The sequence below is a fragment of the Phoca vitulina genome, unplaced genomic scaffold, assembly GCF_004348235.1.
Source record: "Phoca vitulina isolate PV1807 unplaced genomic scaffold, GSC_HSeal_1.0 scaffold29, whole genome shotgun sequence".
NCBI classification, from domain to species: domain Eukaryota; kingdom Metazoa; phylum Chordata; class Mammalia; order Carnivora; family Phocidae; genus Phoca; species Phoca vitulina.
The window spans coordinates 10,377,005-10,402,595 of record NW_022589732.1 but is presented as its reverse complement, the minus strand read 5'-3'; the positions used below and the strand labels follow the sequence as shown (position 1 = coordinate 10,402,595).

Genomic DNA, 25,591 nt, shown 5'->3' with positions numbered 1-25,591 from the left:
GTCCTAAACAATTTGATAATTTTATTAACAATATAATTTAAGACTCTGAAGGCGTGTTTATATCACATTTTTAGTAACATAAATTGGTGAGTGACAACTAATAAAAGTCATGTAACAGAAGAATACACAGGAAGGGGATAAAAGAATATACATCCATTTCTTCAACAAATAAACTTTAGTGGAAAAAAATAAGGGGGAAACTTACAATAAATTAAAAGAAATTTAAGAGTCAAACAACCAAATGCAATGTGTCCGGATGCCCTGGATTTGAACAAATCTTGTTTGGATACTGATGTGAATAAACCATGTAGGGGAAAAAAGACATTTTATGAGATAATCAGGGAAATGGGAACATTGACTGGATATGTACAGATATTAAGAAATTATTAATATTTTTAGATATGACAGTATTATATTTAATACAATACACAATTTTTATGGATGAAATTCTGTGTCTGGAATTGGCTTCAGTATAATCTGTTGGGAGTGTGGGGGCTGGATCCAGATAAAACAGATCTGACCGTATACTGACAAGTACTGGAGCTGGGCGCTGGCTACCTGAGGATTCACTGTACTGCTCGTACACTTTGGTCTATGCTTGAATTTTTCCATAATAAAGTTTAAAAAGGTATTAAACAATAAACAAAACAGGAGCCTGTTTCTGTAAAAATACAACATATATAAACATAATATATACCTTTCCCTCTCTTGTGAAAAGATATGCAAGAGCTACTGTGATTAAGTGGTAAAATTAATAAAAAATAATAAAATTAAAAATGTGATCTTTTACATTGCCAAAATTTTTTTTCTTATTTTTTTTAAGATTTTATTTATTTATTTATTTATTTGAGAGAGAGAGAGAGACAGAGATAAAACACAAGTGGAAAGGAGAGAGAGAAGCAGGCTCCCTGCTGATCAGGGAGCTGGACACGGGGCTCGATACCAGGACCCTGGGATCATGACCTGAGCTGAAGGCAGACGCTTAACCGACTGAGCCACCCAGGCGCCCCTACATTGCCCAAATTTTCAATAATGAAAATGTACTGCTTATGTAGGCAGGAAAAAGCATTTTTGTTTAGTTTTAAAGAAATGACTAGGCTAAAGTTATACCAACCCAGTAAAGAAAATTTTTACAGACAGAAGGGATTAGTTGCCTTCTGAGATGGTAAGATCCTCTACAAAAAATGACCAAGCAGAGACTTAATAGGAATTGAATATGAAAGACACCTACGCTGAGTCAAGAAGATAGTCTTTACACTCAGAGATTTTGTTGGGCTGTTTACATCAAATTAATGTCAATTCTATCCCTACTTTGACCAATTTACAAAGACCCGAAAAGCTTATTTCTTAAATTTTCCCTGAACATTTAAGTTATCTGTTGTTAAAGGTACTTACTTTGATTTATTATATTCAAATTCTATGTGTAGACAATCTTCAATGCCCACTTCCATCTTAATAGAGTTATTAACATCAGGATATGTGGCAAGCTGGTGAACAATAAGATCATATTCTTTTATCAAATCTGTCAGTCTTCTTACTATTGTCACTTTAAGAAAATACCTACAAAGCCAACAGAGAGATAAGTTAAATCTCCTATGATAAATTTTAGTGTTTTAAATAAGCAAACATTGACTGCAACTCAGCTTTCTCCTTACTGATCCTTTGGGATCAACTTACTTCATGAAAGAGTTCTAATCTTTAAATGCCCCCACCACCAAAAAAAAAAAAAAAACCAAAGTGTAATTTTAAGAAGAGTGTACGTACTTTTTAGATGCATTTCAAGTGCTATGGCCATGCCTTCCTGAGGAAATCTCTATCACTTTTTTTTAAAATTTTATTATGTTATGTTAATCACCATATATTACATCATTAGTTTTTGATGTAGTATTCCATGATTCACTGTTTGCGTATAACACCCAGTGCTCCATTCAATACATGCCCTCTTTAATACCCATCACCAGGCTAACCCATCCCCCCACCCCCCCTCCCCTCTAGAACCCTCAGTTTGTTTCTCAGAGTCCATAGTCTCTCATGGTTCATCTCCCCCTCCGATTTCCCTCCCAATCTCTATCACTTCTTACCATATACCAAATGAGATTTGCTGGGAAACTAATGGATTTTGAGGTAATTCTGTTTACAAGACAAAAGGAAGTACCTAGGGGATGATTCATACAAAGGAATTATATGACTAAAACTTCTCATGATGGCAGTCTCTAAATCTACGATAGAAGGCTCTTATTACCTCAGGTGAACATTAGCTAGACAAAATATTTGGCAGAATTCTTAACAATCTGAAGTCTATCAGTCCAGAATTATAATCAGAAATTCTAATAAGACATTCAATAGTAGCCATTACTTTCTGGTTTTGACACCATCTACAGTTTGTTAACATATATTCATACCTCAAGCGGACATTGGCACCGATGTAAGATTCATATGGCTTTTCAACTTGCATAAATTCAAAATCATAACTTCTGCTCTGAGTTAATTCTCCAGGCAAGGCTAGTTCTTTCACTAGGTTTACAAATTCATGAGTATTACTCTTGTCATTGAAAAGTTCTACAAAATTTTAAAAAAGCAAAAAAGACCAATTACATTTAATATCTATTTCATTAAAACCCAAACTTCTACCTCCAAAGCAAATAATTTTTACCAAAAGAATTAGTTGGATTTGTCTTTAATATACTAGAGCTATAATACAAATTCCATTATCCTCATTATGCTCCACCTAGGCATAAAAAAAAATTCAGCCGCACAGCACAATGAAAATTTCTATTATAAAAGACGTATTCATTCCTTTAATGTAGTTAGGGCTTGCCCAAAATGAAGCTGCTTTAACAGATACATTTCCAGGAATTATTTGAACTTCCTCCCTTCAAGGCAAAAAGCATTTATTGTTTTGCTTTAGCTAGGCAAATATATTACCTTGATAAAACTATAATATACAAAAGACTTACCAACTATCAGTGAATTACTATAACTTGCCCCTCAAGTATAATCTCATCTGGAATAGATATATATCTACCAATTCCAATTTTGATACTTTAAACATGTATAGTACATCTTAGAAAGCTAGATTTAAAACCTAGCTATGTATACTGTAATAGAAAGATCCATTTTCTTTTCTTTTTCAATCTGCCATACCAAAAGATTTATACAGTTTAACTCCTACTAAACCAAGAATGCCTCTGAAATACATGTGTGGAAATGTACACAAGCTGATCTAAGTCAAGAAGAAATTACACCTTTCCTTTTCACATGGAATTTTCTGACAGGTGAGTCTGGCTACAGGCACACACTAGGTTAGGAAGACTAATGGCATGGGTAATTAGAAAGTGAAGGATGAAGGTGACACTGGTAATTGTAAAGCTGGTGAAAAATGTAGGCAGATGGAAATTTCAGTGAGTCAACTAATTTACTCGAATTATTTTTCAAGGCTGGTAACTTATATAACTCCTCTCATTTTTAGTAATTAAGTTTAATAACAAATAAAGGCAGGATGAGTCAAGTATTTAACACAATTCAAAGAAACATGATTTAATGTTTATAAAATAAATCCTCTCCTTTATTATGCAAAATCAATTCCTTCCTTCCACAAAACTAATTTGTAATTCAAGAATTTAAGTGCCAAATCCAACCCTCTTCAAACTCAGTTATCATTTAAAAAAAAAAAAAGTAATACTATTTTAAAACTCACCAATTTGACCTACAAATTCAATTCTAATTCCTTGGTGCTCTAGCCTCTTTCCAGGTTGCTTAAAGGCTAGGTTTACCTGCCAAAACATGAAATTATAAAAGATGTTAACAATCCTTTGAGTTGGGCCTACTAATAGATTCCTTCCAGATGAATGCAATATATAAGTATTTCAGGTATTCATTTCTGAAGTTTGAGACACCACCACAAACCTAGATCATTATGACTTTACAGCACCAGAGAAGGTATAACTTACTCAATATACAATCACTTATACATACACTTAAAAGCACCTGCTTTGTTAGGAAGGAATCCTTTCTAAGTTGGAGAACTATAAAGACTCAAATCAAAAAAAGGGAAAATTTGCAACTAATCAAAAGTGTTTTCTGGTCAAATAGTTAAACAATTCTACACAATAGCATTTTAATGTAAGGTAATCACTAATTTCAAGAATTTACCTAAAAGATCACTTTAGCTCTTTGTAACCAAAAATATATTATTATAATTCCTAACCTTAAAAGCAATGTTTATTCCCCTGAATCTGCTACTCACTCTAAAAACAGAATGTCTAAAGACTGAAATTTTGTATTTGTATGATTTATCTTACATATTTTTGAAGTAAAATATATAACCTTGAAATCCTAAATTTACATCTGCCAAATGGAAGCCTTAATTTTATAAATTTTTTAATTTGACAAAATATCTATAAAGTACATACATATTAAAAAAACTTTTCCAAATGTTTAAGGATTAGCTAACATACAAAAAAGCATACCTTCAAATTTATTTACTATAAAAAAATATTGTTAACATGACTCTTAAAAGCTTTTTTAACTAATGCTTCTCAAAAGATAACAGTAATCAAGGGCCAATAAAAACAGATCCAATTACTTCTGTTTGTATAAAATATTCACTTTTCTTTATCTTCCATACTGTAACCAGAATGAGTTAGTTACTTGCCTTCCAAATTAATATCTCAAAGAAAGAAGCAAATAATTAAATAAATTGTGGTACATCAAATGATGGAATATTATTAACGTTTAAAAATAATAAGATCAAAGAATTTTTAATGATGTGGGAAGATGTGCATGATATGTTACATGAAGGAAGCATGGTCAAATTGTATACAAGCATAATGCCAATCATATATTTTTTAAATTACACAAAAGAAATACTCTTAAAGCAGTTACTTCTGGAATGTATAATCATGAGTAATTTTGTTTTCTTCTTTGTACAAAGTTTTCAAGGTTTTGTTTTTTTACAATGGGCAAATAATACTTTCTAAGTCAGAAAAATACTTATTTTAAAGGAAAAAAGTATATTAGAGGCTTCACATACACTAACAAGTTGAATTTTGGGTTTGAACCACAAATAATACAAGCCTAACTCCCAGCTATTTCACAAGCCAGGCAGTAATTAGAGCTATTCTCTAATTCACACTAATAAAGCACATAAAAACAGAATACTTCTTAAAATGTCTATCTGGCAACAGATTTGGGAAATGTCTTCATCGAAACATGGCTGTGTCTGATATTTTTAAATTTACAGTTCAAAAAACACTTTGAAACCATACTATTAAGGTAGAAATTTAAAGTTATTCCATTTTTCTACCAAATTGCCTAAACTCTGAAATTGTCCTTGGTCTCCCACTGATGTCAAAACACAACTGCTTTTAAGCCTAATGCAAGATATTCTGGAATCTGAAGGATCCCAGGGTTGGAAGGCATAATTAAGCATTTTTATTTAAAAGCTGTTCTGCAAGGGAGCATAGAAACATAAATGAAACTATGTGAACTGAGTTAAAGAATTTTAATACTAACTCTTACACTTTTGTAACTTTTATTATAATTTCAAACATAAAATAGTTCCAAGAACAGCACAAGGAAATCCCACATAACCTTTATTCAGATTCATCATGTTTATATTTGGTCCCATATGATTTATCATCTTCTCTCTCTATATATATAGAAGTCTATGCATACACATACAATTTTTTTTTCACAGTTGAGAATAATTTGGAGACATCATGCTCCTCTACCCATAAAGACTTCATGTGTACCTAAGAAAATAATTTTTTAATCACAGTGCGAATATCAAAATCAGGAAACTTATAACTCCATAGATTATATTCAAATTCCAACAACTGTCCCAATAATGTACTTTACACCCTTTTTTCCTCCTATCCAGGCTCCAATCCAGGATCACATTACATTTAGTTATGTCTCTTTAGTCTCCTTTAATCTCAAACATTCCTCAGTCATTGCCTTTCTTTTTTTTTTTTTTTTTTGAGAGCACATGCGCAAGCAGGTGGGGAGGGGCAGAGGAAGAAAATCTCTAGGCTCAGCACCGAGCCCAACATGGGACTAAATCCTGAATCTCAGGACCCAGAGATCATGACCTGAGCCACAATCAAGAATTGGACGCTTAACCAACTGAGCCACCCATGTGCCCCAGTCATTGCCTTTCTTGACCTTGATATTTTTTAATACAGGTCACTTATTTTGTAGAACAGCCCTCAATTTGGGTTTGTTTGATGTTTTATCACAGTTAGACTCAGCTTATGCATTTTTGGCAAGAATACCACAGAAATTAAGTTGTGTCCTTCTCAGTGTATCTTATTAGGAAGTACATGATGCCAAGTGGTGATTTTAACTTTGATCACTTAATCAAGGTGATCTACCAGGTTTCTCCAATTTAAAGTTACTATTTTTTCCCTTTGCTATAAGTAATTTGAGAAATGTGAGACAATGTATACACCTCTTTAAAAGGCCATGAAAACAAAACATAGGGAAACTGTATATAAACATATTCACTGCTCTAACAAGCCAATCTCAAACTCATTCTTCAGCATCTAATATTCTGTGGATGTCTCAAATAATGCTGTCTTCAGGAGCTGTGTAAGGAGTAAAATTCATCTACACTGTGTTTAAGACATACATCCATCAATGTACTACACACCATTTATAGTATCATTTACAGTGAATTACTGAGATATCTGCACTTTATTGTTGCTGAATACTGTGGTTATCCAAAATTAATTTCCAACTGCTACCAGAAGAATGTGGCCCATATTCATATTGATGAAAGATACTGTGATAATATTCTTTTTTTAAAGAATTAAACTATAAAGCCCTACAATCTCAGAATAAACATATACCTTTGTTCACTTTTGTAACAAGGAATAGAGGGTTCATTATAGGTAGCTTGGCACTGGCAATACCACTTCAAGATAATTTACTTATCACTGACCAATCTAAAAGAATCTTAAGGAATTATACCTTATGAACCCACCAAAAATATACCCAAATGACTATCAAATTTTTCACAACTATTGTGCCTCAATAATTAAACATGCAATCAGTAAGACTCTCTCAAAACTATTCAGAAGGTAAATAGTGATACAAGCTATATTTCAAAAAGAGGAAACCTAGCTCAAATATATATCATAAAAAATTTAGGATACAGTCCAATGTTCTAGACTTAAGGAAGAATTGTCACTTGAACATGAACCAAAGCAGTAAATATTCTACCCAAGGATTAAAAAAATCTGAGTAAGTACGTTTTAAGAATTTCTCTATTTATCTTGTAATAATCTACATAGTCCCACTTGTCTTAAGAAATGCTTCAAAAATGGGGCACCTGGGTGGCTCAGCTGGTTAAGTGTCTGCCTTTGGCTCAGGTCATGATCCCAGGGTTCTGGGATCAAGCCCTGCATCAGGCTCCCTGTTCAGGGGGTGAGTCTGCTTCTCCCTCTCCCTCGGCCCCTCCTCCTGCTCATGCTCTCTCCCTCTCTCTCTCAAATGAATAAATAAAATCTTAAAAAAAAAAAAAAAGCCTCAAAAACTCTCCAAAAAACTTTTAGCAGATAGCAATTAATTTTAACTTTAAAATGTATATGCTACAAGAGTCCCCAAACAATTCAATGGGGAATGAATATTCTTTTTAACAACAGTGCTGAAACAACTGAATATCAACATACAAAAGAATGAAGCTGGATCCCTATCTCACGCCATATACAAACTTGAAATGGATCAAAGACTTAAATGTAAGAGGCACAATTACAAAATTCTCAGAAGAAAACAGAGGTGTAAATCTTCACTGCTTTGGATGGACAATGGTTTCTTAGATAACACCAATGCATGAGCAACCAAACAAAAAAATAGATAAATCGGGACTTCATCAAAATTTAAAACTTTAGTGCTTCAAAGACACCATCAAGAAAGTGAAGACCAAAAAAAAAAACAGAAAAGAAAGAAAGAAAGAAAAAAAAAGAAAGTGAAGGCAATTCAGAGAACAGGAGAAAATGTTTGTGAAATATAACTGATAATGGACTTGTATCCAGCATATATAAAGAACTCTTGCAACTCACAATAAAAAGACAACCAAATAAAAAAAGGTCAAAGGATATGAACAGACTTTTCTCCAAAGATTTCTCTAGCAATAAGCACGTGAAAAGGGGCTCAGTATTAGTCGTTAGGGAAATGCAAACCAAAACCATAATGAGATACCACTTCACACCCACTAAAATGGCCATAATAAAAAAAATATTTTTTTTATATATTTTTTTAATTATATATATATATTTTATATATATATTTATAATAAAAAAATATATATTAAGTGCTGCCAAGAAACTGAAGAAACTGGAACCCACATACATTGCTGGAAAGAATGTAAAATAGTGCAGCTGCTTTAGATAAGATTGGCGGTTCCTCTAAAAGTTAAACACAAAGTTAACATATGACCCAGCAATTCCACTCCTACATATACACCCAAGAGATATGGAAACATATATTCACACAAAAACTTGTGCACAAGTGTATAGCATTATTAATAACAGTCAAAAAGTAGAAACCCAACCGTCTGCAACTGATGAACAGATAAAGGAAATGTGGTATATCCATATTCCACATGGATATATATTGGAATATTAATCATAAGAAAGGATGGTTTGATACATACTATATGAACAAACCTTGAAAACATTATGCTAAAGGAAATAAGTCAGACACAAAAGGACAAATCTTATATGACCACCTTTAAGAAATAACTAGAACAGTCAAATTTACAGAAAAACAAAGTGGACCAGAGGTACCCAGGGACTGGGAGAAAAAGGAAATGGGTAGTTACTATTTAACGGGGACAAAGTTTCTGTGTGGGTGATGCATAAATTTTGGAAATAGTGGTGATGGTTGTACAACCTTGTGAATGTAATTAATGCCACTGAACTGTACACTTAAAAATGGTTAAAATGGCAAATTTTATTATATATATTTTTTACCAATTTTTTTGAAAGGAATGAACCTTTAAAGTATCCGCTAAGTGAAAGGAGCCAAACAGAAAAGGCTATATACTGTATGATTCCATTTATATAAAATGTCCAGAATAGGCCAATCCATACAGAAAGAAATCAGATTTGTAGATTAGTGGTTGCTAGGTGTCTCAGTTCATTCAGGTTGCTGTCACAAAATACTGTATACAGGGTGGCTTATAAACAACAGAAATTTACTGCTCACAGTTCAGGAGGCTGGGAAGTTGAAGATCAGTGTGCCAGCAGATGTGGTGAGAGCTCTCTTTCTGGTTCACAGATGGCTATGTTCACTGTGTTCTTACATGGCTGAAGGTAAGGGAGATAAGAGCACTAATCCCATTCTTGAGGGCTCTGTCCTCATGACCTAATCATGTCCCAAAGGTCCCATCTCCAAATACCATCACACTGAGGATTAGGTTTCAACACACAAATTTTATGAAGGCACAAATATTCAGTCTATGGCACTAAGGAAGTAAATGCTAATGGTATGGTGTTTCTTTTGGGGTGATGAAATGTTATGGGATTAGTGGTGATGGCTGCACAAAGTAAAAACACTGACTTGTACATTTTAATAGGGTGAATTTCTTGGTATATGAATTATACTCAATAGGCTTTTTTTTTTTTGAAAAGAAAGTAAATATTGCAAATAAACCAATGGAACAGAACACACAACCTCTGTTTATGACAAAGGTGATACTGCAGTGCAGTGAAGGAAAGGATAAATGTTCTGGGTTCATGAGATATCCACACAGGGGAGTAAAAAAAAAAAACTAGCCTTAACTCCTAGGTCGCAAAGACAAAAGCAACTCCAAGCAAACTGAGGATCTAAATGTGAAGTGTAAAATAAAAAAAATTACAGGAGAAAGATAACAGGAGAATATCTTCATGCCCATAAGGTAGGCAAAGATTTCTTAAATAGGATACAAAACACACTAACAGAAAGGAAACATAACATTTACCCTGTATTAAAATTAAGAACTATTCATCAAGACACCAGTAAGATAGTGGAAAGTCACACCAGAAAGTGAGAGAAAATATTTACAACACATATACAAAGGACCCTACACTGAGAAGCATAAAAGCCTCTTATCAAGAACACACAAAAAACTATTATACACCAATAAGAAAAAAAGTCAACTCAGTAGAAAAATGAGCTCTCCTCACCCCCCAAAAACTTGAATAGGCACTTCATAAAAGATATAAAATGGCCAATAAGTCTATGAAAGGTTGCTCAACTTCAACAGATGTCAGGGAAATCAAAATTAATACCATGTAACAACCAAGAGAATGATACCACGAGAAGAAAAGCCATAGACTAAGAAAAAATATTTGCAGAAGACACATCTGGTAAAGGGCTGTTACCCAAAACATACAAAGAACTCTTAAAACTCAACAAGAAAACAAACAATCCAATTAAAAAGTAGGCAGAAATCCCAATCAAACTACCATCAACTTTTTTCAAAGAAATGGAACAACTAATCCTAAAATTTGTATGGAACCAGAAAAGACCCCGAATAGCCAGAGGAATGTTGAAAAAGAAAAGCAAAGCCGGTGGCATCACAATTCCAGACTTCAAGCTCTATTACAAAGCTGTAATCATCTAAACAGTATGGTACTGGCACAAAAACAGACACATAGATCAATGGGACAGAATAGAGAGCCCAGAAATGGACCCTCAACTACATGGTCAACTAATCTTTGTCAAAGAAGGAAAGAATATCCAATGGAAAAAAGACAGTCTCTTCAGCAAATGGTGTTGGGAAAATTGGACAACCACATGCAGAAAAATGAAACTGGACCATTTCCTTACACCACACACAAAAATAGATTGAAAATGGATGAAAGACCTAAATGTGAGACAGGAATCCATCAAAATCCTTGAGGAGAACGCAGGCAGCAACCTCTTCGACCTCAGCCGCAGCCACTTCTTCCTAGAAACATCACCAAAGGCAAGGGAAGCAAGGGCACAAATGAACTACTGGGACTTCATCAAGATAAAAAGCTTTTGCACAGCACAGGAAACAATCAACACAACCAAAAGACAACGGACAGAATGGGAGAAGATATTTGCAAATGACATATCAGATAAAGGGCTAGTATCCAAAATCTATAAAGAACTTATCAAACTCAATACCCAAGGAACAAATAATCCAATCAAGAAATGGGCAGAAGACATGAACAGACATTTCTGCAAAGAAGACAGCCAAATGGCCAATAGACACGTGAAAAAGTGCTCAACATCACTCGGCATTAGGGAAATACAAATCAAAATCTCAATGAGATACCACCTCATACCAGTCAGAATGGCTAAAATTAACAAGTCAGGAAATGACAGATGTTGGCGAGGATGTGGAGAAAGGGGAACCCTCCTACATTGTTGGTGGGAATGCAAACTGGTGCAGCCACTCTGGAAAACAGTATGGAGGTTCCTCAAAAAGTTGAAAACAGTGGGCGCCTGGGTGGCTCAGTCAGTTAAGCGTCTGCCTTTGGCTCAGGTCATGAACCCAGGCTCTTGGGATCAAGTCCCACATCGGGCTTCTTGCTCAGTGGGGAGCCTGCTTCTTCCTCTGCCCCTGCCTACCACTCCCCCTGCTCTCACTCTCTCTCTCTCTGACAAATAAATAAAATCTTTAAAAAAAAAAAAAGTTGAAAATAGAGCTACCCTACGCCCCAGCAATTGCAGTACTGGGTATTTACCCCAAAGATACAAATGTAGTGATCCAAAGGGGCACGTGCACCCCGATATTTATAGCAGCAATGTCCACAATAGCCAAACTATGGAAAGAGCCTAGATGTCCATCAACAGATGAATGGATAAAGAAGAGGTGGTATATATATACAATGGAACATTATGCAGCCATCAAAAAAATGAAATCCTGCCATTTGCAATGATGTGGATAGAACTAGAGGGTATTATGCTAAGCGAAATAAGTCAATCAGAGAAAGACAATTATCATATGATCTCACTGATATGTGGAATTTGAGAAACAAGACAGAGGATCATAGGGGAAAGGAGGGAAAAATGAATCAAGACGAAACCAGAGAGGGAGATAAACCATAAGAGACTTTTAAATTCAGGAAACAAACTGAGGGTTGCTGGAGTGAAGGGGGGCGGGAGGGATGGGGTGGCTGGGTGATGGACATTGGGGAGGGTATGTGCTATGGTGAGTGCTGTGAATTGTGGAAAAAATAAATAAAATAAAAAAAATAAAAAGTAGGCAGAAGATCTGAACAGGGACCTCACTAAAGAAGATATACACTTGGCAAATAAACATAGAAAAGATGTTCAACATCGTATTACCAACTACACACCTATTAAAATGGACCAAATCCGGAATGCTAACAACACCAAATGTTGGCAAGGATGTGGAGCCATAGGAAGTCTCAGTCATTGCTGAAGGAATGCAAAATAGTAGCATTACACTGGAAGACAGTTTGGCAGTTTCTTAGAAAGCTAAAGATAGGCTTACCATACAATCCAGCAAGCACACTGCTAGGTATTCATCCAAAGGGGTTGAAAACTTATGCCTATAAAAAACCTACACACAGATGTTTACAGTAGCTTCATTCATAATTGCCAAAACTTGGAAGCAACCAAGATGTCCTTCAGTAGGTAAACGGATAAATAAACTGTGGTACATCTTGATAATGGAATATTATTCAACACTAAAGAGAAATGAGCTATAAAGCTGTAAAGACACAGAGGAACCTTAAATGTGTATTACTAAGTGAAAGAAGCCAGTATGAAGAGGCTAGATACTGTATGATTCCAACTACATGACATTCTGCAAAAAGCAAAACTATGGAAACAATATAAAGGTCAGCGGTTTGGCAGGCAAGACAGGAAAGATGAACAGGCAGAACAAAGAGGATTTTTAGGGCAATGAAAATACCTTGTACAATATTATAATGATGGACATATGTCATTATACATTTGTCCAAACCCACAGAATAACAACACCAAGAGTGAACCCTCAGGTAAACTACGGACTGGGTGATTATGATGTGTCAATGTAAGTTCACCCTTGGTAAAAACTGTGCCTTCTGGCAAATGAGATCGATAATGGGAGAGGCTATGCATGTGTAGGGGCAGGAGGCATATAGGAAATACCTGTACTTCCCTCTCTATTTTATTATAAACCGAAAACTGCTCTAAAAAAATAATCCTTTAAAAAAAAAAAAGATCTGGAAAAAAAAGTGTGCAGACAGAAATTCACATGTCAAGAATATCATAAAAGGAATTTATCCTTGCTTTGGTTGGGATGTCAGACTCTCAGAACTTCAAAATTATATCTAAGGTATGAAGGATTTTTATGCAAAGACACTATAATGCGAAACCAAATTTGGAAACCAATTATTCAGTCCAACTTCCCTAATTTTAAAGTGAGATCCACAAAGTTAAATGACTGCCCAGAGTTACCTACCAAGTCAGGGGTAAAGTCAAGACTAGATCTTCCAACTCTAACCCAATGATCTTTTTATTATACTCAGATATTTCAGAAAGCCTAGACTTGTTCTTAGAGAACATGCTGGGTCACAGGTAACCAATGCTTGTTTTCCTCTTTCTTTAAAGCTTTCTTTTCAAAGTACTCATAAATCACCTATTTAATAACCTATTCTAAAGGTATGCCAGGAATCAATTTTTTTTTTTTTTTAAAGATTTTATTTATTTATTTGAGAGAGAGAGACTGAGAGAGAGAGCACATGAAAGGGGGGAGGGTCGGGAGGTTCAGAGGGAGAAGCAGACTCCCTGCCGAGCAGGGAGCCCGATGCGGGACTCGATCCAGGGACTCCAGGATCATGACCTGAGCCGAAGGCAGTCGCTTAACCAACTGAGCCACCCAGGCGCCCCTGCCAGGAATCAATATTAATAGCAGTTACAACACTTGCAAAAAAGAGAAAACCAAACATCATGTACCCCCCTGATAAAAAAAACACACCACCACATATACTCTTGCCAAAAGAATTGAACTTGACTCTGATCAAGCTTCTAGAAACAGCTACCAATTTACAGGCAACAACTGTATCACGAGTATGCAATCACAGAGAACTCTATAGTTTGAGTGTCTCAGGTTCTTCAAAGTATAAGAAAAGAAAGGCATGAAGAGGGAATGTGAGATTAAAAGAGATTTAAAAGCCGTATTAATCTGTTTAAGGGAGCAAGACTAAACAATTAAGAAACACAAGGAACTTTATTATTATAAAAGTCAGCATAGTGATTTCTTTTGTGAGGAAGAGGCTATGTTTGGGATCAGACACAGGGGTAGTTGGCAAAGTTCTCCTTGAATAGTGATTACAAGAAAACATGCCTTATGATTATTTATTTGTTTTGTGGTTTTCAATATGTGTTTTATTTTACAATAAAAGGTTAAAAATGAAAAAAATTTCAGGTCAATAAATAATCAGATTCCAGATACAGTATCTTTTGAGCAACAGAAAATATTTATCTATAAATTATCATTTTTTAAAATGTAATCTATAGTTATTGATTAGGACTACATATGACGTCTAGCAATTCCAAAAATGTAATCTGAAGGTGCACTATTTTCTATAAACCACACTGAAGTAGCTTTTATTCCCCTTATTCCCCTTCTATTCCCATCTTCCTTTATTTGTCCTAAAAACATCAGCCACAAACTCCTAACTAGACCAGATGATATAAGATCACTTTAAACCAGACAGTAATTGTTCCCTACTAGACTTAAAAACAAACAAAAAAGGGGCGCCTGGCTGGCTCAGTCAGTAGAGCACGTGACTTTTTTTTTTTTTTTTTTAAGTGGGCTCCACACCTGGCCCAATGCCAGACTTGAATTCACCACACCTAGATCAAGACCTGAGCTGGGGTCAAGAGTCGGATGCCCAACTGACTGAGCCACCCAGGCACCCCTAGAGCACTGGACTCTTAATCTCAGTCAGGGTCGTGAGTTCAAGCCCTACGTTTGGCTTGGAGCCTACTTAAAAAAAAATTATGATTAATGAGTATTAATCATATTCGCTAAGGTATAAGATTACTTTCATACATCACTTGATAAGGAAAAGGGGGAAAAGTGAAACCTTACAGATGGGATCACAGATGTACCTGACCATGCACATATACATTCCAAACGTACAATAAGTCCTCTACAGAGTACCAAGGAATGAGATCAACAGACACAATGGTAGTAGTGCAGAGAGATAAGCTATAAAGAATGAAACATTTAAAGGTATACTAAAGAGTTATCGCCAATCTAACTCAACTTAATGTATAAAAGGAGAAACAAACTCTGAGTGGATCACAGCCCCATTGGAAAAAGTGAAGCAAAACAGATGCATAGTCACAAACACAAAATTCTGCTTGCAATTTTAGACTCTGCCCCTGTAACCCTTCCGGTTTAAGAATCTTTCCTGTAAATGCTCTAATGAATCAAGGATTTTAGCTGACCTTCTAAAAAAAAACTTTCCATCTCTAACAAAATCATTGATATTTAGAAAGAGTACAGACAACTTTGATGACTAATTCTAATATCCTACAACTAGGTACTTCTCACAAAGAAAAGATTTACCTTTCCTGAAACAGATTCTCCATCATAAAAAAGATAGTGTTTTTCTACTTTGCCATCTTCAGTTTTCATTTCAGCCATTTTCCTGGTTTCTCCATCATTAAGGACAACATCGATCTCACAGATAGGTCCAAAAAAGCCTCCAAGAAAACTCTGAAATAAAAGGAAAATGCTCATAATTATGTTTTGTCAGTCACTACATTTTGTAATTCAAATCTAATTATCTCTGACCTACAGTTAAACAGACTGCAAATCTGTAAGTACAACATGGAAATAAGAACTTATATCAAATTCTACATCAAAACTAAACAAATTTAGTATAACAATGTACATACAGCTAATACTGTACTGTACATTAAACTTTGTTAAGAGGACAAATTCATATTGTATGTTTTTTACCACAGTTTTTTAAAAGACAAAAAGAAAATTAAAATTTAAACATGCTATGATTTTTTTTTTTTTAAAGATTTTTTTATTTATTTGACAGAGAGAGACACAGCGAGAGAGGGAACACAAGCAGGGGGAGTGGGAGAAGGAGAAGCAGGCTTCCCGCGGAGCAGGGAGCCCGATGCGGGGCTCGATCCCAGGACACTGGGACCATGACCTGAGCCGAAGGCAGACACTTAACGACTGAGCCACCCAGGCGCCCCTAAATATGCTATAATTTCAATCATTTCCATAGGTAACCACTCTGAATAATCAATTACTACCATATACCAGAAATCTAAAAAATTAATTCTTAACATCTGGATTTGAAAAGTTACCTTTAGTTATACTTCTATGCTGTTATTTCATATGCAGAACTCATACAATCCAAATTATGTGTACAAATCCAAATGAATTATTACAATGTACTATTTACTATAAAACATACTGCTATATAGGTCTGAACAGGATGTGTTACGTTGTATAAACCCTTGAAAGAATACTGGCTCTAAAGGAGGAGACTAAATTTCTGTGAATTCTTCCAAAGAAAATGTGTAAGCCTTGTTATGTAAATCCTGAATATGACAGAAATATAAGGGAACAAAGACCAACTGCTTATGAATGCCAAAACACATTAGTTGGTAATAATATGGAATCCATTAGCAATTCCAGTATCAGATACAGTTGTGGATCATTTTTGTCACTAAAGAAAGCTAGTCTTCTAGTCTTTTTTAAAATTTACATCAACAGTCTTCTATACTGTCATCCTACATCCCTTCTTAGTCTGCCCTACACAACCATAGTAATCTCTTAAAAACATAAATCTGATCATTTTCTGTTTAAAATTCTTCAGTGGGCTGGTAAGAGTATAAATTGGAACAACTACTTTAGAAAACAGTTGGTATTACCTGGTAAAGCTGAAGATATACATATCCCATGACCCAGCAATTATACCCTTAGATACCTACCCTAAAGAGAAACTCTTACACACATGAACCAGGAAACAAATGTAAGAATGTTAATATCATTGTTCATAAAGCCCCAAATAGGAAACAATCCAAACATCCATCAACAAGAGAATGGATACATAAATTTTATTCTATATTCATACAGTAGGCAAAGGAATGAGACACAACTATACACAAGGATAACTTTCACACATACTATATAATTCCATTTATTAAAAAGCCAAAAACATGTAGCATACATTATAGCATCAGAAGTCAGGAAGTGGTTAGAAGAAAGCATAGAGGGAGTTTCTGGGGTGCTAATTATGTTGTTTATTTTTATCTGAGCACTTCACACACAGGTTTGTTCACTTTGTGAAAATACATCAAGCTATATACTTATTTGCACTTTTTTGTACTTCAATGAAATGTTATTTTAAACATGTGCACGCGTGTGCCCAAGCGCGTGCGCGCGCGCGCACACACACAGACACACACACTGTATTCCCTAACGTGGCCTACATATATCTGGCTCTATCCATCTCTCCAGCCACACCAGCCTCAAATTATCCAAGTTAATCAAATTTGCCAGGTTCCTTCTTGTCCTAGACCAAGTATCCTTAACCTAACTAATTCAGCCTCTGAGTCTGTCTGACTCATTTCCATAAAGAGGCCTCCCATACCTTCCTAAATTGAAACCAGAGTCTCCAAATTTAGGCCTCACAACACCATGTAGTTTTATTACTTCATCATTTGTTATAACGTGATTATTCAATACCTGAATCCCTGACTGAACTGTACACTCCATGAGGACAGATACTGTATCCTTTGCTCATCACTGAAGACAATAGCTAGGGGTAGTGTGTGGCATTTAGTAGAAAGCATTCAAATACCTATTGAGTGTTAAATTAATTTTGAATAAAACACATACTGTCCTGATAATAAAAAATAAATGGATACACAAAAGAAATGAGTTAAATCCGGAATATCTGGAAAGACAAGACCTCCCCGAGGAAGTTAGCTTTGGCGCAGTATCTAAGTCTAGAGCAAGAACTTGCATCAAGCCTCAGTTCTGTCCTCAGGTGGCAGAGTAACAGCAAGCAAGCTAATGATCCTCTTAAAACTCTGCAGGGCACAGGGTGATACTATGATCAAAGTAGACAGTGTTTCCTTAAATTCTGAGCTTGCTTTTTTGTTATTATTAATCCTTTATTAACAAAAAGATTGTAATTTCAAGAAATCAACTCAAAGAATTGCCAGATTTGTACTTCTGACATACTACAAAGACACAGCATTTTTTCCTTTCAACAATGTTTTAATCTTCCCCGGCAACATTACAAATAACAAAGTCAATTTTAACCAGAAAATTAATTTTAATCAGAAAACTATTCTGAATTTAGAATGAAAAACATCAATGATAGGGCGCCTGGGTGGCTCAGTTGGTTAAGCGACTGCCTTCGGCTCAGGTCATGATCCTGGAGTCCTGGGATCGAGTCCCATATCGGGCTCCCTGCTCAGCGGGGAGTCTGCTTCTCCCCCTGCCCCTCCCCCCTCTCATGCTCTATCTCATTCTCTCTCTCAAATAAATAAATAAAATCTTTAAAAAAAAAAAAAAGAAAAAAAAGAAAAACATCAATGATAGGTCACATGCAATGCCCCTTCCCAGTTAGCTTTCATACTCCAAGTTTTATACTCAAAACTTGCGCAAAATGGTGTATTTTTTCCTAAGGGCTACAGATATGAGAATGTACAGCAGCTCAAAATCAGACTGCTGATATTTACTAATTCTCAACTATGTGCAAACTACAGAGCCAGCCAGGGTAGGGGGAAGCTGCTATGGGAAGAGCAATTCTGAAAGGGTAGAAGACAACAGCCTCATTTAAGATAAAAATAGAAGCAGGAAAATAAAATTTAATTTTCTCATTCCCCCTTAAAACATCCCAGAGATGCTTCTGGGAAAAATGAGATTTGAAAACTATAAAAATTGTTTTATGGATAAAAGGAAATATTATGGTAACTTTTTCCACATATGGATACTTAACACACAGTGCTGAACTTGGGATTTGAAAGCTGATATTAAAAGATCAAGTAATCAGGGACGCCTGGGTGGCTCAGGTCATGATCCCGGGGTCCTGGAATGGAGCCCCAAATCAGGCTCCCTGCTCCACGGGAAGCCTGCTTCTCCCTCTCCCACTCCCCCTGCTTGTGTTCCCTCTCTCGCTGTGTCTCTCTCTGTCAAATAAATAAAATCTTTAAAAAAAATAAAAATAAAAGATCAAGTAATCAAAAATAATAAAATCAAAATTGCCACTAATTAAAGTGGTGTAAAAGAGACTGAAGTCTTATAACACTTCACAATTAACCAATAACATAATTGCAATTAAACAGTCTTATTTTGACACCATAGATAAAAATGAAAAATTCCTAGGCATTAAAAATATGTGAAAGCTATGTGTTATCCTCTATTACTTTCTGTATGCACGAAGTATTTTGTAACTAAAAATTTAAAAAGCAGACTTACTTTTCAACACAATCAAAACACTAAGATGGGGAGAGATCAGAAGGTATTTTTTAAAAGCTTAGTTACAACACATGCCTAATAGGTTGAGTAATAAGCTACAGTACCTTAAAAGGTTAACAGAGAATTTAGCACCAGGTTAACATCCAGTTTTTCACACTAGCACACATCAAAAATGAACTAGTCTTACTAAAAGTCCCAAGAAAACTGTTGATGTCTTACATTTAACAAGTAGACGACAAAGAGAGAAAATATCTGAGAAAAAAGTTTGTCTTTTTTGTTTTCCTTCTAAAAGGAGTTGAAAGAAAAAGATTCCTCTTTTCAAAAGTCTTGCTTTTGAAGTTTTTATTGCAAGATGTGCATCTTTTGTCATTTCAAAGAAAATGTAAAAGAAAACTTAAAATCTTTTTTAAAATTATTCACAAATTATAATAATTCTCCTGATATGTAAAGAGGAAACAAAATACGTAATTGACAGGATGGTGAAGACTAGGAGGTGGAAAGGGAATGAAAACTGTAAAGAAGGTTAGGATACATTAACACAGACTTTTGCTGAAATTACAGAAGAGATATTTTAAAGCGAAAGACTACTCAGTTCTGGCGAAGATAGCTTCAAGTGAGCATTCAGAATATGAGATTTTCCGGAGCATTATTAGACAGTAACATACAAGTCAAAACTCAGGTAGCCTTTAAATAACTAGACTGCAATACACATGACTATTAAAAGATTATAGCATTGTTTTTACAGTTTTCTACTTGTGGCCTAACCTTCATTATCACCTGTAGGTTAATTTAAGATTTTTCATATAATTCATAAACCCCTACTGAGCATTACCATCCAGCAAAATTGCATGTGGATATGTTAAAAGTCAACAAATTTTCTAGCCCTCACTGAAGAAATTTCACTCCTTCCAGTGGATGTAAAGAAATGCAACTCAAGGTGAGTGGAAAGGGAGACTCTCAAAATTTACACAAGCAATGAAACAGCAAATTTTCATGCATAGATTGCATTTATGCCCATTTCAGTGTTATAAAGCTTTACAATTTAGTTTATGTTTGACGAGTAACTTGAAAATAAATTGCTCTTAAACTAATTCTAAAGCTTATTAAAAGTAATTTTTAAAATAAGCAAAAAACTTTTAAGTCTTCTTGGCAAAGTATATTCAATTAAAGAAGACTTCCCTAACTCCCTGACTAGGCAAGGTCTCCCAATACTTGTTAGATTTATCACAACTGTTATTTCCACGTTAAACAAATAATTACACAAACAGATGTTTACCTCCCTCTAGATTGTAAGCTACAAGAGAGCAAGGGCTGTTTCAGTTTTGCTAGTGGCCCCTGGGTACGCCTAAATAATTATTTGTTGCATGAAAAAAAAAAAAAGGCCCCGAGTTTAAGAATGAATATGACTGGGTGGGAGGACGGGTTAGCCAGGTGATGGGTATTAAAGAGGGCACATTCTGCATGGAGCACTGGGTGTTATGCACAAACAATAAATCATGGAACACTACATCAAAAACTAATGATGTAATGTATGGTGATTAACATAACAATAAAAAATTTTTAAAAAGAATGAATATGCCTGTCTTTACTTTTCTAATTTTAATCAAATCAACACGCCTTCTGAGTTTAAAATGCATTTATTCAAAACAACTTTTTTTTTTTAAGTAAACGTAGCTTCGTCTTAAGCCAAAAGTCTCAAGCAGTTTACTGAACTGGTGAGTTTTGGGAAAGCTGATAGTATCAGGAGAGCACACAGCAGGCGCTCAACGTATGCTTGCTAAATGAAACGAATAGCATAAAGTGAGCCAAATGAGATCCAATCTAGAGGAGATGGCCAACACAAAGTTAAACGCATCGTGCCCACGCCTGTGCTTCCCACGAACTGGTTAGAGTACTCTGACTTCCCTCCCTTCTCTGTTCCCTAGGCCATTTCAACATCCCAAAGCGTTAAGTTTCGAGAAAATGGCTTGGGGAAGGAAATGAGAGCCAGAGCTTAAACTAGCGGGCACAAAACCAGTGTGTTTTGAATTAAAGACGTCCCCACGTCAATGTCCTTTTCTCTCCCGTTCTACAAGTGTCAACATCAAGGCTGAACTGGGGTCAAGATATCGCCGAATGTCACCACATCGAGATAAAAACAAAACAAAAACGCGGAGTTTATCAATCCCGTGACACACTGGAAGAGAGTGACCCAGTCCCTCCCCCCAACCCCAGCCCGGAACTGGGGGACTCCCGGGTCACTCCACCTGAAGGGAAGCAAGGCTGTCCGGAAGGAGCAGAGGGACTGGCTACCTTGGAAGGGGAGGCGGCGCTGAGCCCCCGCACAGGGGGGGTCCGAGTACCCAGCCAGGGCCCCCACAGCCGGTCGAGAAAGGCGGGTAGAGGCTCCGACATGGCCAGGAGAGCGCGCCGCCGCCCGCAGGTGCCCGGGCCTCTGCGAGACCGGGAAGAGGCGGCGCTGCCGCCCGCCCTTCCCCGATCCCGCGGCGGCCAGACAGGCCCAACCCCGCTCCCCGCCCTGCTGGCTGCCCCCCTCCTGCCGTTGCCCTCCGCCCCACCCGCGACACCAAGCCCGCCGTTGGCCGTCCCGCCGCGCGCTCTGACGCCAGGGCTGGAGGCGAGCGCGCGGGCAGCCGCGCACTCACCATTGTCAGCGCCGCCGCCGCGTCCCCACCACCTCACTCCGCTTCCCTCAGAACTCCCAGTCCAGATTCCCTCCGCCCCAGCGCCCGTCACGTGACCTCTAGCCGCTGGCCGCACGTGACCCCTCCCTTCCTTTCCTCTCCTCCCCCTGCTCCAGTCCCCTCCCGGCCTCTTGCCCCGCCCCACTGGCCAGCCTGGCCCCCGAGGAGAGGCAGTTTGGAGGCGGGGCCTCGTGCTCCACCCTATACTCGAGGGGGCGGGGCCACCGAATGCCGTAAAGTGGGAGGGGCCTGAGTGGACGCAGGCTCCTCAGGCCCTCCTCGCCCTCTCTTCGGTCACGTGGGGGGCGGTTCGCTGACGGGCTTCTTTGCCACGCCCAGTTCCTCTTCCCTGTGGAAGTTTGAGTAGCTGGAAAAGAAGGCGGGAGGGTTTGTTCTGCACTGCAGGCGCTCTCCCCGGGTGGGTTACTGGGCAGCCGAGGCGAAGGGGAGCTGTTATCCGCGGCGCTGCTTCCTTAGGCCTTGCAAGGTACATGTTCTCTTCCTCCAGGGAGGAGGCATTCTTCTTTCATCTTTCTGGAACTCTATCCAGCTCCCTCTCCCATGAGAGCTGCTGGGTTTTGAGAATTGTTAGCACTATAGACTCTGAAGAGCCGGCCAGTGGGAAAAATGTGAGAGTGCTACATCCGTTGCTTTGTGAAGTACACGGATATCTGAGCTGTGCTGTCCTGCCAGTACGTGAGGGGGGTGGGGGGCTTCCTAAAACAGGTGATGCAGCTAGCCAGTACTCTGGCTTTGACCGCATCCAGACACTGTGGTGTGAGCCTAGAGGCCCTCCAGATGAATGGGATGCTGTTTAGTTTTTAAAAGCAGTGTTGAACCACCACAATGTATACATGACCAAAGCAGAAAAAAATGATCATCTGAACACACCATCATTATCCCATCATAACAAAACAAAATCAGGTTTGTGAGGCAGGGCCATAAAGCACGTATAAAATTTTAAAAGGCTTGAAAATAGAGCATGGTCTCTAACCACAATAAAATTCACCTAGAGATAACAAAAAGATAGAAAATCCACAAATATATGGTAACTAAGCAACATAGTTCTAAACCTCTATGTCAAAGAAGACAGTGGAAACTTAAAAATAGTTTGAACTAGAAGAAAATTATAATAGAATTTATGGGATACAGCTGAAGTAGTATTTACAGGGACATCTGTAGCTTTCAATGCATATATTTGAAAAGAAGAGTTTTAAAATCAGCAGTATAAGTTCACATCAGGAAATAAAATCATACTACCATGTGGAGGGGAGCAGGGGGTATATGGGAACTGTACTTCCCACTCAACTTTGCTGTGAACTTAAAACTTCTCTAAAATAATAAAAAAAATTAAAAGCCCTCACGTAGGTGGTTACATTATCTTCAAACAAAGGTGCCATGACAAATCAATGGGGAAAGGACAGTCTTCTCAACAAATGGTGCTGGGAAAACAATATCCACTTGCAGAAGAATGAAGTTGGACCCTTATGTTACACCATATACAAAAATTCACTCAAAATGGGTTTAAGACCTAAAACTATAAAACTTGTAGGAGAAAACATAGGGAGAAAATCTTTGGACTTGGCAATGATTTCAACAAAAATGACAGACATAGCACAGGCAACAAAAGCAAAGATAGACAAATGGAACTGTATCAAACTTAAAAACTTTTCTTCATCAAAGGACACAACAGAGTGGAAGGGAAACCTATGGAAAGGGAGAAAATATTTGCAAATCATATATCTGATAAGATATCCAGAATATATGTTACTCCTTCAACTCAATATATATTCTTAATATCTAGAATATATGAAGAATGACTACAACAATAACAAAAAATCAAATAACCCAGTTAAACAGTGGGAAAAGGACTTGTACAAACATTTCTCCAAAGATGATATACAAATGCCCAACAAGCATATGAAAAGATACTCAACATTCGGATAAATGCAAATCAAAACCACAAGGTAGCATCTCACACCTATTAGGATGGTTACTATTAACAACAACAACAAAAAATAATAACAAGTGTGAGTGAGGATGTGGAGAAATTGGAACCTTTGTGCACTGTTGGTGGGATTGCAAGATGGTGAGCCCCCTATGGAAAACAGTATGGAGGTTCTTCAAAAAATTGAGAATAGAACTGTCATGACCCAACAATCTCACTTCTGGCTATATATCCAAAAGAATTGAAAGTAGGGTCTCAGAAATATTTGCATATTCACATTCATAGCACATATGAACACTCATGTTCATTCATAACAGCCAAGAGGTAGAAGGAACCCAAATGTGCACGGACAGATAAATGGAATATTAATCCATCTTCAAAAGGAAAGAAATCCTGTCACACACTAGAACATAAATGAACCTTGAGGACACTGTGCTAAGTGAAATAGGCCAGTCACAAAAAGACAAATACCATATGATTCCACTTATATGAGGTATCTAAGTCAAATTCATAGACACAGAAAATAGAATGGTGGTTACCAGAAGCTGGGGGAAAGGAAAAAGAGAAGTTACTATTTAATGGATATAGAGTTTCAGATTTGCCAGATGGAAATGTTCTGGAGATCTGTCTCACAGCAATGTGAATATACTTAACCGCTACCGAACTGCACACTTAAAAATGGTTAAGATGGTAAATTTTATGTGTTCTTTACCACAATAAAAAAAATTAAGTGCAGAGTAGAAAGAAGGAAGACAAAGATAAGAACAGAAGTCAATGGAATAGAAATAGGCAAGCAATAGAGAAGATCAAGAAATGCAATAGTTGGAGGCCAAGGAAAGGAGGCGAGTCAAGGACTTCCTCCTGGGGAGAGAGCTTGGATTCGGGAGGCTGCGCTGGGCCTGTTGGACTAGGCGTCCACGCGTGGGAGAGTTCAGTCATGTCTGTACATATGGTGATGCGCGCCTTGTGCAAGAACAAGACGCTTTGCTACGGAGTCCCCATGCTGTTACTGATTGTTGGAGGTTCTTTTGGTCTTTGTGAATTTTCACAAATCCACTATGATGCTGTGAAAATTAAGATTGATCCTGAATTAGAAAAAAAACTGAAAATGAATAAAGTATCATTGGAATCAGAGTATGAGAAAATAAAGGACTCTGCTTTTGATGACTGGAAGAATATTCAACAACCCAGACCTTGGGAAGATCCTGACCTCCTCCAAGGACGAAATCCAGAAATTCTTAAGACTAAGACAACTTGACTCAGTTGATTCTTTTCTTTCTTTCTTTCTTTCTTTTTTAACAAAAATGTTATCAACTGGGGCGCCTGGGTGGCTCAGTTGGTTAAGCGACTGCCTTCGGCTCAGGTCATGATCCTGGAGTCCCTGGATCGAGTCCCGCATCGGGCTCCCTGCTCGGCAGGGAGTCTGCTTCTCCCTCTGAACCTCCCGACCCTCCCCCCTTTCATGTGCTCTCTCTCTCTCTCTCTCTCATTCTCTCTCTCAAATAAATTTAAAAAAAAAAT

At 37.1% G+C, this 25,591-nt stretch overlaps 2 protein-coding genes across 3 annotated transcripts in view; one reads left to right on the top strand and one right to left on the bottom strand.

Annotated features, from left to right (window-relative positions):
* The window catches only part of VPS26A (VPS26, retromer complex component A), a 31,460-nt gene extending 9,270 nt beyond the window's left edge, over positions 1 to 22,190 (bottom strand). The window contains exons 1-5 of one of the 2 annotated variants that reach the window (XM_032423785.1): positions 22,084 to 22,190; positions 15,548 to 15,697; positions 3,698 to 3,773; positions 2,403 to 2,559; positions 1,396 to 1,560 (exon numbers count right to left, since the gene is read on the bottom strand). In XM_032423785.1, the coding sequence (XP_032279676.1) occupies positions 1,396 to 1,560; positions 2,403 to 2,559; positions 3,698 to 3,773; positions 15,548 to 15,697; positions 22,084 to 22,086 (551 nt within the window). In that variant the 5' untranslated portion in view covers positions 22,087 to 22,190. Of the gene's footprint in view, positions 1 to 1,395; positions 1,561 to 2,402; positions 2,560 to 3,697; positions 3,774 to 15,547; positions 15,698 to 21,730; positions 21,937 to 22,083 lie in introns of those variants that run through there. The other variant, XM_032423784.1, reaches the window with a different exon arrangement.
* Positions 22,191 to 25,007: 2,817 nt separating this feature from the next.
* On the top strand, positions 25,008 to 25,328 carry LOC116644182 (cytochrome c oxidase assembly protein COX16 homolog, mitochondrial-like). Its single transcript, XM_032423543.1, has one exon. The coding sequence runs from the start codon at positions 25,008 to 25,010 to the stop codon at positions 25,326 to 25,328; it is 321 nt and encodes a 106-aa protein (XP_032279434.1).
* The last annotated feature ends 263 nt before the right edge of the window (positions 25,329 to 25,591 follow it).

Bases quoted from the DNA above. Each gene is read 5' to 3' on its own strand.
- LOC116644182 (XM_032423543.1), top strand. From the start codon at position 25,008: ATGTCTGTACATATGGTGATGCGCGCCTTGTGCAAGAACAAGACGCTT.